This window comes from Gymnodraco acuticeps, unplaced genomic scaffold (assembly GCF_902827175.1).
Source record: "Gymnodraco acuticeps unplaced genomic scaffold, fGymAcu1.1, whole genome shotgun sequence".
NCBI classification, from domain to species: Eukaryota; Metazoa; Chordata; class Actinopteri; order Perciformes; family Bathydraconidae; genus Gymnodraco; species Gymnodraco acuticeps.
The window spans coordinates 1-12,305 of NW_022991650.1; the positions used below are offsets into that span (position 1 = coordinate 1).

Here is a 12,305-nt window from a genome sequence, read left to right on the forward strand (position 1 = left end):
CATGTTTATAATGTTTGAATGATCTTTTAAATGTTCATCTTCTCTCCTAACAGCCGATGGCCAGGATCCAGCTGAACTCCCTGACCTGAATGATCCTCTCATGGACCATTCAGAGGGCCAACTCTTCTTGAATGAAGCCTTCAAAATCATTATCGAGGAGGTTCTCTGCAAGGGAACAGACGTCAAGCAGAAGGTGGCCTAAAATGACAGGTGTCAGATTACAGTGAGTTCTCTGAGCAAAAACTAAAAGTCCACGTGTTCTTCCTGCAGGTCTGTGAGTGGAAAGAGCCCGAACATCTGGCCCTGCTGCTGGATTTGGAGCTCAGGGCGGCGGGGGAGCCACAACAGAGGCTCCTACAGAGAGTACAAGATGTTGCCAAGTACAGCATCAAGACAAGTGAGCCTGCCGGAGACAGCAGAGACATTCACGTGGTTAGTAAACCTTGTCTTCTGTGATGATGAGACCTGGCTTGTTTCTTCCAGGTCACCCACGTTTCTTTAATCAGCTGTTTGCAGGAGTGGACTATCATGCCCTGGCTGGACGATTCCTCAGTGAGGCTCTCAACACTAACCTGTAAGAATCTAAATAATGTGAATTTTGTCGTTAAGTTAATAAATTATGTAAAAATCCAGCACGAAATACAACTTTTTTTGTGTGTTAATTGCAGCTATACCTACGAGGTGGCCCCAGTGTTTGTGCTGATTGAGACTGAGGTTTTAAGATCACTGCGGCAGCTGGTTGGCTGGACGGAAGGTGATGGTATCTTCTGCCCTGGGGGCTCTACCTGTAACATGTTTGCCATGAACCTCGCACGCTACCGACTTTTCCCAGAGGTCAAAAGCCAGGGTCTGTGGGCTGTCCCACGGCTCACCATCTTCACCTCTGCCGAGGTCAGGAGAAGCTGTTGAACACTGCATGCTTGAGGACTTTATGTCACTGTGGAGATTGAAAGTGTATCAGAGGATCGCCACTGTGTTGTCTCTACATAAATGTGTTTGTTTTCCCAGAGCCATTACTCGGTGAAGAAAGGGGCTGCCTATCTGGGCATTGGGACGGACAACATCGTCGTGGTGAAAGTGGATGAAGGGTAATGTATTTTTTATAAAAAAAGCTGAAACCATTGATAATAAATCAATGAATGCTTGAATTTAAGGCAACATTACTTTAATCTCATTAAATGTAAGGTTTTGTATATTCATCTTTTAGACTGTTGGTCGGATAATATAAGCAACATCGAGACATGACCATGTGAAAACACCATTAAATTCAACTTGCATGTTGAACAAATCAGACCCTTCTTAACTGTCGATGCTGCAAAGTCACACGTCCACTGTGTGACTCTATCCCACATTGAATACTGTTTGTTTGCTTGAGCCTCAAACCTGAAACCCAGAGAGCAGCTGTTCCAGAGAGCTGTCCAGGTGTTTGACAGAAAGCCACATTCATCCCACCTCTGCACCATCCTGGAGAAACACCATGTCTTGAGTTTTGACTATTTGAAGTCTTTTAAAAGTATGTGCTTTTATTTATAAATAGCCTCCCAGCTGAGATGCGGGATTGTCCCACTCAATAGCTTCAAAGGTCAACTCAAAGAATGGATGAGAAACAAACAGACGTGTACATGCACTTTAACACAGGGGTATCTCATCCTGCACTTTCTTCATCTCTTGTATCTTATCTTGCACTTTGTCGTAGCTGCTACATTGTACTGCCATGTGGCAAATACTTGTATATGCTGCTCTTGCTCTTTTGCACTTTTTGCATATTGTGAGACTGAGCGGCCCAGACCAAGCAAGGAGGCAGAGGCAGCACGTCCCAAATATAACCCGGTGTGGGCATTTATTACAGCATGAACACGATACACACAGCCTCAATCCTGCTGCTGCTGTTCACGTGGGCCCAGCCTGCAGCCACCAGGATACACACACACTACCAGCCTCCAAACAGACGGGGCAACAGACCCTAAATACACACACTACCAGCCTCCAAACAGACGGGGCAACAGACCCTATATACACACACTACCAGCCTCCAAACAGATGGGGCAACAGACCCTAAATACACACACTACCAGCCTCCAAACAGACGGGGCAACAGACCCTATATACACACACTACCAGCCTCCAAACAGATGGGGCAACAGACCCTAAATACACAGACTACCAGCCTCCAAACAGACGGGGCAACAGACCCTAAATACACACACTACCAGCCTCCAAACAGACGGGGCAACAGACCCTAAATACACAGACTAATCAGCAATTCGACACAGGTGGGGGGGGGGAGACAACACAGGGCACCAGGTGAACACAATCAACAGCACAGACATGGGGGAAGGGGAACACTTTTAACATGAAACCAGGAGACAGACAAACTAGTTACATAAATGACATATATTCCCTGCTTCCTGTGCAATGTTTTTAATGCTATATTACCCGTAACGGAGGCCGAGATCTATGGGCCCAGAGATCACCTCCGTTACACACATCATGCATTTGCCATGTGTATAATTGTCATGTTCTTAAATGTTTTATGTGAGGGATGGAAATTAGCTCCAAGTGTTCATTAATGTGTATTGTCCCTGCTAAATAAACGATTCAATGAAAATGCTATAGTATGATTGGATGTCTTATAGCCTGGACGATTACTAAAGCTTGTTTTGGTATACACGATGACTATCAGGGTGCTGTATAGTCGGAGTAATTCATGTTCCATTATATGTTGTGCGCTTTAGAGGCCGCCTTATTCCAGAGGACCTGGAGGAAAAGATCGAGCTGACAAAAGCTCAGGTAAATTCACTAACACTCAAATCGACTATATTTAACATGCCCTTTTGTAACTTAAATTAGTTGTAACGGTGATTATTTGAAAGTTGCTGCTCACATTAAACGATTTGTATATCCTGCAAACCTGAAGTGCCAGAATGTGTTTCCATCAGGGTGCAGTACCTTTACTTGTGAGCTGCACGTCAGGGACAACAGTGCGGGGTGCGTTTGACCCACTGGACCGTATCGCTGATGTCTGCGAGAAACACACCGTCTGGATGCATGTAGACGTGAGTGATCCTGAAAGAGACGGACTCAAGTCTGTGGACAAGCTTCGGTTGTTTTTACTAACGGTGAATGCCATGTGTTCTGTTTCAGGCTGCCTGGGGAGGGAGCGTGCTGTTTTCCCAGCAGCACAGACATCTGATGAAAGGGGTTGCCAGGTATTAATATGCATGATGACACTTTTACTGTTATAAAGGATACCGTTAGGCAGCTATGGTCAATATGAACAATGTCCGTGTGTTTGTGAAGAGCAAATTCAGTAGCCTGGAATCCACACAAGCTGCTGATGGCTGGCCTGCAGTGTTCTGCCTTGCTGCTGCAGGATACAACGGTTTGAGGCTACAGCGTTATCTGATACACATAATAAAGTTTAACGTTGTATTAATCAGGGACAGTAATCGACTTGTGCTTGTCCTCAGAACCTGTTGAAAAAGTGCCACAGTGCCAATGCCACCTACCTCTTCCAGCAAGACAAATTCTATGATGTCAATCTGGATGTCGGGGACAAGACGGTACAGTGTGGCCGCAAGGATGACTGTCTGAAGCTCTGGTTGATGTGGAAAGCGGTTGGCTCCATTGGCTTGGCCGAGCGTGTAGACAAAGCTTTTAACCTTGTAAGGTAGGCATCCAGCTGAAGTCAAAAACAAACCTATAGTTGTACTTCAAATGTATCTTATCCTGTACAGAACCGCAGTGACGCGTCCTAAAACCTGGAAGTAAGTTAGCATTTTTACCACGTCCGGTTCCTTCGACAAAAAGCAATGGGATCTCTCCGTAGGGTTTAGGAGACTAGCTGGAACTAAGGTCTGTGATTGAGACACATTGAAGAGACGGATCACGTTTTGTTCTACGACATTAAATCATCAGCAGTGACCCCACTGGTGATTTCTGAAGAGTGGACGTGTCTGAGAAACGATGGTTGTTACCAAGTGGCTGAATAGGACTATAGAAGTCGTGGAGGCCGTTGTACGTCATTACGCCGAACACGTGAACACTCCTCTAAGTTAGTTTCTGTTCTGCTTGAAAGCAAGTCCCTGCCTCCTGCAAAGTGTTCAAACAAACGCTTCAACTCGTTCCATCTAGAGTCTGTGTGTTTGAATCTGGATCTGAAGTTGGCGTGACGTTGAAGCAGCGACCCTGCTGTAGTTCCTTTATAGCAGGGGTGCCCAACCAGTCGATCGCGATCGACCGGTCGATCGCGAGATGTGTCTAAATATAGAACAACAATATTCTGTTTTATCGTTAATGTCCTATAACATAATCTTCCTGTGCCAGAATAATGCACTTGAACGCATCAAAGCTTTGTGATTGGCCGGCGTGACCCCATGTGTCGGGGCGTGGCTGGTGAGCAATGGGCAGTGCACTAGTTCGCTAACGTTGTCCGTAGGAGTGACAGTCCGCACACACACAAGACCGCAATTATGGCAGAAGCAAAACATATATAATTCTCACTCCGAGTGGGAGGATGATTATATTTGTATCTATTCCAATTCAAAGTCCATCTGTCTCTCATCTGCAATGCGAGCGTGGCTTTATCGAAGAAGGGTATTTTCGGAGCGGCATTTCAAAACAGTGCACAAACGTTGCGAGACGGAATTCCCTCCTAATTCTGCCCTACGCTCCAAAAGGGGAGGGGCCTGAAAGCACAGCTAAATGCACAGCAGTCCATTTCCACCAGGCCCAACAACAAGAGCAAGGCTGCTACCAGAGCATCTTATCGTGTCCGTCACGTTCTTGAGAAACACATGAAGTCTTTCAAAGACGGCGAAGTTGTGAAAGAAGCATTCCTGGAGGCTGCCGACGCGTAATAAAAATAACAGAAGCATTTCAACAGGTTTTTGATATAATAAAAACTCAAGTTAGATACCGTTATTAATCAGCTGTAAGTTTGAGTTTGTTTGAACTTATTCATTATAATTATTGTACAAAATAGTATAAGAAAGCAAACTTAAATTGATTATAGTCATATCATCAATTCAGGTTAAGAAGCTAGTGTTGCTTGCATCCTATTTTAAAGGCATTTATTTTTATACTCTACTAAAATGCAACAAAAAAAGGTTTTGATTCTATTAATGTTGTCTTTTTTATTGCACGTTGGCAGCAGATTCCTGTGTAGCTTCAGATCTGAGTTGTCTTATCAGGAAGCCTCATTTATACTTTTGTAGCAACACTATTTTTATATAATGGCAAAGAAAGGGTTCAGAGTATTTTCTTTTCTTCCTGAGTCATATGTGGCAGCACTGTTCAATGCTTCTTGAAAACATTACCCACTGTAGTGACGTGTGAATAAACTCTGTTTCAACAACACTGTTGTGTAACTTCAGTTAAATACTTGTATGTGTGTAGATTAGAAAGAGGTAAGATAAAGGATCTGCAGTATTTTATGAGTATTAGTCGTACAAAGGTCAGTTTAATACAAGTATAAGTGTGTATTTACCTGGTAGCAGGCTGTCAGTAATGGCTACGCCTCTCTATTTGGACTGATAGATCTCGGCAGACTGGCAACTTTAAAAGTAGCTCTCGGTTCAAAAAAGGTTGGGCACCCCTGCTTTATAGCATAACGTTAGCATTTAGCTTCTGGAGACTAGATTTATGATTAGAACATTATAAAAGTAGACATGTGGAGATTATCCGGCTGAACAAATCGTGATCCGTCTCTTCAATGTGTCTCAACCACAGACCTGATTTCCAGATATTTTCCAAAATCCTATGGAGAAATGGCATTGCGTTTTTGACGAAGGAACCGGAAGGAGTTGACTTCCGGGTTTTAGGACGCGTCACTGCGTTTCTCTATTGAGACAAAATAAAAGCAAAGCCGTTTGTTGAGCTGTAATGAAGATGAACAGAAAGTGTTATTCTGTTATCGCCTCGTGCCGAATGCTTTGGCAATACTATGTTTAACCCTCCTGTTGTCTTCGGGTCAAATCTGACCGATTCACTACTTTCATCAATCATAACTTTTTAGTTTTACATTCGATTGCATTAAGGCTTCATGATATCCTTCACAGTAGACATTTGAACATGTACAATGGCTGATCACCACTTTCATTGAACTTTGGATGATTTAGTCAACTTTGTAACAACCATGGTGTTCCCGCTCAAACATGACCGCCATGACGAAAAGGAATTGGTAACCATCCGGATCAGATAAAACACACACACACTCTAGATGTGTCCCGCTCTTATGTGCCCCTCCCCCCACATGGATCACACCTGGCACACCAATTTGTTTGTATCCTTTATTTAACCAGGTGAAGCCCCTTGAGATCAAAATATCTCTTCTTCAGGTGACCTGCAGGACATTAGTTACACATGTAACATAAAAACAACAGAACAACAATAAGGATGACATACAACATAATGTACAGGGTACAGTTTACAAACTCTATTTACAGAGACAGGTACCATGAGTATCAAACAGCATGTCACCCAGCTGAGTTTTAAAATGATGCAGGGGAACCAAAGTGCTCAGTTTTAAACATGTTTGCAGACTGTTCCAATTTAGTGGAGCTGCACATCTAAAAGATTTCTTCCCTAAGACAGTCCTAGCACTTGGCACATTTAATAAAACAACATCATGAGATCTCAGGCAATAAGTACTTTCAATTCGTGGAGAGATCAGAGAACAGATATAAAAAGGTAGTTTATCCAACATGGCTTTGTAAATGAACATGTACCAGTGACTGAGCCTCCGTACAGTTAGTGAAGGCAGACCTGCCTTGGCCTACAGGGTACAGTGATGAGTCAGTGCTTTACAGTTGGTAACAAATCTCAGTGCGCTGTGATAGGCGGCATCTAACTTTTCCAGGCAATGGGCAGGTGCATTCATATAGATCAGATCACCATAGTCCAGCACAGGTCAAAAGGTCACAGAGCCTTTTCCTGGCCTCAAGCGAGAAACAGGACTTGTTTCTGTAAAAGAAACCTAGCCTAACCCTCAGCTTTTTAAGCAGGTTATTGACATGAAGTTTAAAAGTAAGACAATCATCAAGCCAGATACCTAGGTATTTATAACTGGTAACCACTTCAAGTACTTGTCCTTGCATAGTAACAATATCCAAAACAGGCTCTGGAGTCTTTTTAGCTTTAGAAAAGAGCATTACCTTGGTTTTCTCAACATTTAAAATAAGCTTAAGTTCAGAGAGCTGAGTCTGAATAATGTTAAAAACAGCCTGTAATTTAACACCAGCCTCCTGAATGGAGGGACCTGCACAGTACATCACGGTATCATCCGCATACAAATGTAAAGTTGCTTCATCCACATTTTCACCTAAACTATTGATGTAGATGGAGAATAAAAGTGGACCTAAAACAGAACCTTGAGGAACACCATTAGCAATGTTTAACCACTCAGAAGACAGCCCATCAAAGTGAACACATTGGGACCTTCAGAGAGGTAGTTCACAAACCACCCACTGCATGGCTGGATATGCCTATAATGGCTAGCCTCTGCTTTAAGATGTGATGATCGACGGTATCAAACGCTTTGGACAGGTCAATAAATAGAGCTGCACAACTCTGCTTATTATCTAAAATACTCGCCACATCATTCACCACTTTCATTGTGGCAGTGATGGTGCTGTGTTGCTTTCTGAAGCCTGACTGATGTTTAGACAGGATGTCATTGTTACATAAAAACTCCTTTACCTGTTCACTCACTAAGCGTTCAAGAACCTTAGCCAGAACTGACAACTTAGAGATTGGCCTGTAGTTATTTAATAAGGTGGCCTCCCCTCCTTTTAGCAAAGGCAGGACATACGCTGACTTCCATACTTTTGGAATTTTGTTTGTGCTGTGAGAGAGGTTAAAAAGAGTAGTGAGAGGAGGAGCAATACAATCTGCAGCTATCTTTAAAAAGAAAGGTTCTACGTTGTCCGGGCCGGCCGGTTTCTTAGGATCTAGCTTAGATAAGGCTTCATGAACAATACCAATAGTTAAAGGAGTAAAACTGAAAGGGTTTTCCAGACCACATTGTTCAGAGTCACGGATTGGGGCGTTCACAGAAGCAGAGTTAGTGACAGAATCAAACCTAGAACCGCAGGACACAAAATGCTCATTAAAGCAATTTAACATTGTAGCCCTGTCCGATATAGAGCCAGATGCTGTGGTGAGGCACGGAGGTAGCTCATTTCGGATCTCACCGGTGGATATCGATTTTATTGCTTTCCAAAATTTTCTAGGATTATTTAGGTTTTCTGTGGTAACTGACAGATAGTACTTCGACTTTGCACTTTTGACATGTGAAGTGAAGCTATTCCTTAGCTGCCTGAAACGCAGCCACTCTACCTCTGAGCCTGATTTCCTAGCCTTTGCCCAGGCCTTGTTTCTCTCATGAAGGAGACTAGACAGCTCAGCAGAAAACCAAGGATTGTCTCGTCCCTTCACTCTAAATTTACGCAGGGGTGCATGTCTATCAATGATCTCCATAAAACCAAGATAAAAATAATACCATGCGGTTTCTACATCAGCACACAGATCGATTTTTCCCCAATCAAACCCAAACAGATCATGACCAAAACCCTGCTCCACAAAATGTTTTTTGTCTCTCTTGATGATAATACGAGGTTTAACCTTTTGGACCTTAGTGTCCCTAATTGTGGCTACAACACAGTGGTCGCTCAGATCATTCTCAAATACTCCCACAGATGAATATTTATGGGGAACATTAGTTAGAATGAGATCAATTAGGGAGGATTTATTAGGAGACTTAATATTAGGGCGAGTAGGACTGTCAACAATCTGAGTAACATTTAAAGAGATACAAAGGTTTTTAAAATCCTCTGACACTGCAGTTAACCAGTCCCAGTTAACATCTCCAAGTAGCACTATTTCCTTGTAGTCTAGCTGTGATAAAATATTTGCTAGCGAAGACAAGGAGTCTTTGACAGCTGAGGGGGGTCTGTAACAACTCACTACCATGACCTGTTGACCCTTTGCCACTTCTATATTTATGGCTAAAAATTCAAATTGCTTACTGATAGATTTGGAAACTACAGCGGTTACACTGAACTTGTTCTTAACATAAATGGCAACGCCACCACCTTTATTAGGCCGGTCGGTACGATACACATTAAAACCATTTAAGGCAATGTCAGAGGCCAAAATAGATTTTGTTTAGCGACGTTTCTGATAAGACAATGACGTCAGCCTCAGTCGAGCCCAGATACGGACAAAATCTAGTTTACCCAACAGACTGCGCACATTCAAGTGGATGAAACCCAGACCTAGCTTTAAAATCAGCAGGAGTAGCGATCTGACTACTACTACTGGGCGGACCAGGGTTAGGTTGTACATTTCCTGACAGTAATTACAACAACAAAAACAGGCATCTTTTCCTCTTAAGCGACACACATACACCGTCATCTAATTTAGAAACACCGGAAAAGTCTGCGAGAGTGTGATTAGAGCTTAAGAAGCAGTCCTGAAGAACCATCATCGCAGGAAAATAAAAAAGACAAACATATTTTGTCGAGCAGATTGTCTGTGACAAGGCAACCGGTAATTGTTTGTGTAACACATCCGAACCTTTGCAGGGGATGCCCACTGCGGGTGGCAGAACAGACCTGAATCCAGTAGTCTTCTCAGAATGACTAGAGATCTTCTCATAGTCCAAAACAGGCACAGCAGAATCCCGATATGGGCCATTTTCCCAGACCAGCACACAGTATCCGCGATGATCCTGGAGCAAAATCAGCACCGCAGCAAAGGACAGGCGAAAACAGCAGCGTGGAAGCGCTCCGGTCCCTCCGTGGTATCCCCGGGGTGAAAGCAGGCCTCTGCAACAGCAGAACCAGGACAGGTGGAAAGCAGGCCCCAGCGGTGGTAAAATCCTCCTCCGCACAGCAGCACACGCCCGGTGGAAGCAGGCCAAGCCCGAAGCGTGGATCCACTCCGTCTCTCCGCGACGACTCCGGGGTAAAAACCTCTCCAGTACAGCCGTATTCTACAGGTGGGAGCAGGCCTCCGTAGATCGCAGATCGCAGATCGCAGGCAGCAAACAGGTGGAGCCGCTCCGTCTCTTCGCGACGAGCAGGCCTCCGTAGATCGCAGATCGCAGGCAGCAAACAGGTAGAGCCGCTCCGTCTCTTCGCGACGAGCAGGCCTCCGTAGATCGCAGATCGCAGGCAGCAAACAGGTAGAGCCGCTCCGTCTCTTCGCGACGAGCAGGCCTCCGTAAATCGCAGATCGCATGCAGCAACAGGTGGAGCCGCTCCGTCTCTTCGCGACGTCTCCGGAGGAAAAACACCTCAGTATACAGCCGCACTCGACAGGTGGGAGTAGGCCTCCACAGTTCGCAGACAACTAAAACTACTACTTGTATAAGCAGGGATGGCTAAAAGTTTGTAAGCAGGAGAGCTAGATGCTAACAGATGCTAACAGATGCCAGATGCTAACAGGTAAGTGCGAGCCTGTAGAAATTGCGACTGCCTCCAATGACAGCGTAGGTGAGAGATGAATACATGTTCAGTGTCTGTTCTTTGTATATTTACTGCAGTTCTTCATGTACACCAGTAGTCTGATACAATATGTACAGTTTGAAAGCTTGTTAAATGAAATGTGGAGATGATTAATGGTTTTTGTATTAATGTAATAGCAGTTAAAACAGGACCGGTCAAATTTGACCGAACACCAAAGTAAGGGGGGAAACGAAGACAATAGGAGGGTTAAGATCATGCCAATAAAGCCCCTTTGTATTTGATTGTATCGTTAACATCCCTCTTGCAGGTATCTGGTGGAGCAGATGAGGAAACGGGAAGGGTTTCATCTTTTGTGGGAGGTGAGTAAATATCTCCAGCATACTGATATTATATCATACTGAAGATTCAATGTTTTCACCCTGAGTGTTTTTCTCCATGGGCAGCCAGAGTTTCTGAATGTATGCTTCTGGTTTATCCCGCCAAGCATGAGGGGAAAGGAAGGAAATGCAGATTACCAGGACAGACTGGCAAACGTAAGTCTCACTGGATTGGGAACAGAAAGACTAAATGATTGTGTTTCATGCTTTGTTAATAAAACGCCAAGGCCACCATCTTAAAGCGTTCACCTCCGCAGAGCGTCTGAGTCAAACTGTGTTTTTGTTCTTGATAATAGGTAGCTCCAGTCATCAAAGAGCGCATGATCAAGCAAGGCACGATGATGGTGGGCTACCAACCTTTGGGAGACAAGGTCAACTTTTTCCGCATGATTGTCCTCTCTACGCTGGTTTCCAAGGAAGACATGGACTTCTTCCTTGATGAAATTGAAAGACTGGGAAATGACTTGTGAACAAAGCAACTTGACAGAAGTGTTGTCTAGACTAGACCTTAGGAGTTGTGCATTATGCGTGGTATTTGAATGTTAAAGGTATAATAAACAGCCTGACTGTACCATTGAGATACTTGATTTGCTCTTTAAGTTGTCTTAATACAACGATATACTAAAATCCCATGACCATGGATCAAAATCTGTCTGTTATGAATCATTGAACAAATTGATATGTTTCTTATTCTTTTTAAATATATCCACTGAATAAAACCACTCCCTCACAATGATGGCCGTAAGTGTGGGTCATGCTGCTTCGATCACGTGACAGGGAGCCTGGCCAATCACAACGCTTCCCGAGAAGCTCTTCCGGTGGCGTTTCCTGTCAGTGTTTGTAAACTGAGAAAAAAATTGTGCGACAAGAAATAATAAAAAGAGCATTTGAAGGTTTATTGTCATAAAAAATACAAGAACGAATTCATATCAAAATATGTGAATACTAGAAAAAGACTAAGATGGGTGTGATGAAATAAAAGGATTTATTGATTAGATAACACATTTTTACAGCTCTTGCTCCTTTAAATTAATTAAATGTAATATCCAATAAAAGTGCTGTGGTTTTAGTGAAGTTCAGATTTTGTCCACAAGATGGCGCCATTTACCTTCTCAACATCTACAGATCCTGAAACTGTTCAAATGAACGATTATCACTATTATACATTATATTAATACAACCCCAAACTATGAGTTATTCTATTTTACTTTTATATTCTCCACAACACACCAGCCAAGGAGCATTACAAAACACACACTCACACACACGTTTTTTTCTTTGTTAAAACTCAAAATCTTAAATCCACCAAGAACACACACCTTTAAAGTTAGGTGGAGTAAATGTAGAGGGTAAGTACTTCAAAGGTGTACTTTAGTATAGTCATTGAGTAAATGTACAAAGAAATTAGTGTACCAAAGTATAATTTCGCTTTTACTTGTGTACTAATTCTGTTTTTACT

At 43.2% G+C, this 12,305-nt stretch overlaps 1 protein-coding gene across 1 annotated transcript; it reads left to right on the forward strand.

Moving 5' to 3' along the window:
- Positions 1 to 53: 53 nt before the first annotated feature.
- Positions 54 to 11,580, forward strand: LOC117534363 (cysteine sulfinic acid decarboxylase-like; the record flags this gene model as incomplete). The annotated part of the gene is given in 13 exon segments (XM_034198539.1): positions 54 to 193; positions 271 to 397; positions 484 to 574; positions 669 to 891; positions 1,009 to 1,088; positions 2,736 to 2,790; positions 2,940 to 3,056; positions 3,145 to 3,209; positions 3,301 to 3,382; positions 3,471 to 3,670; positions 10,777 to 10,828; positions 10,913 to 11,002; positions 11,143 to 11,580. Coding segments are annotated over 13 exon segments (1,496 nt in total), but the record flags the coding sequence as incomplete, so codon positions are not given.
- Between the last annotated feature and the right edge of the window lie 725 nt (positions 11,581 to 12,305).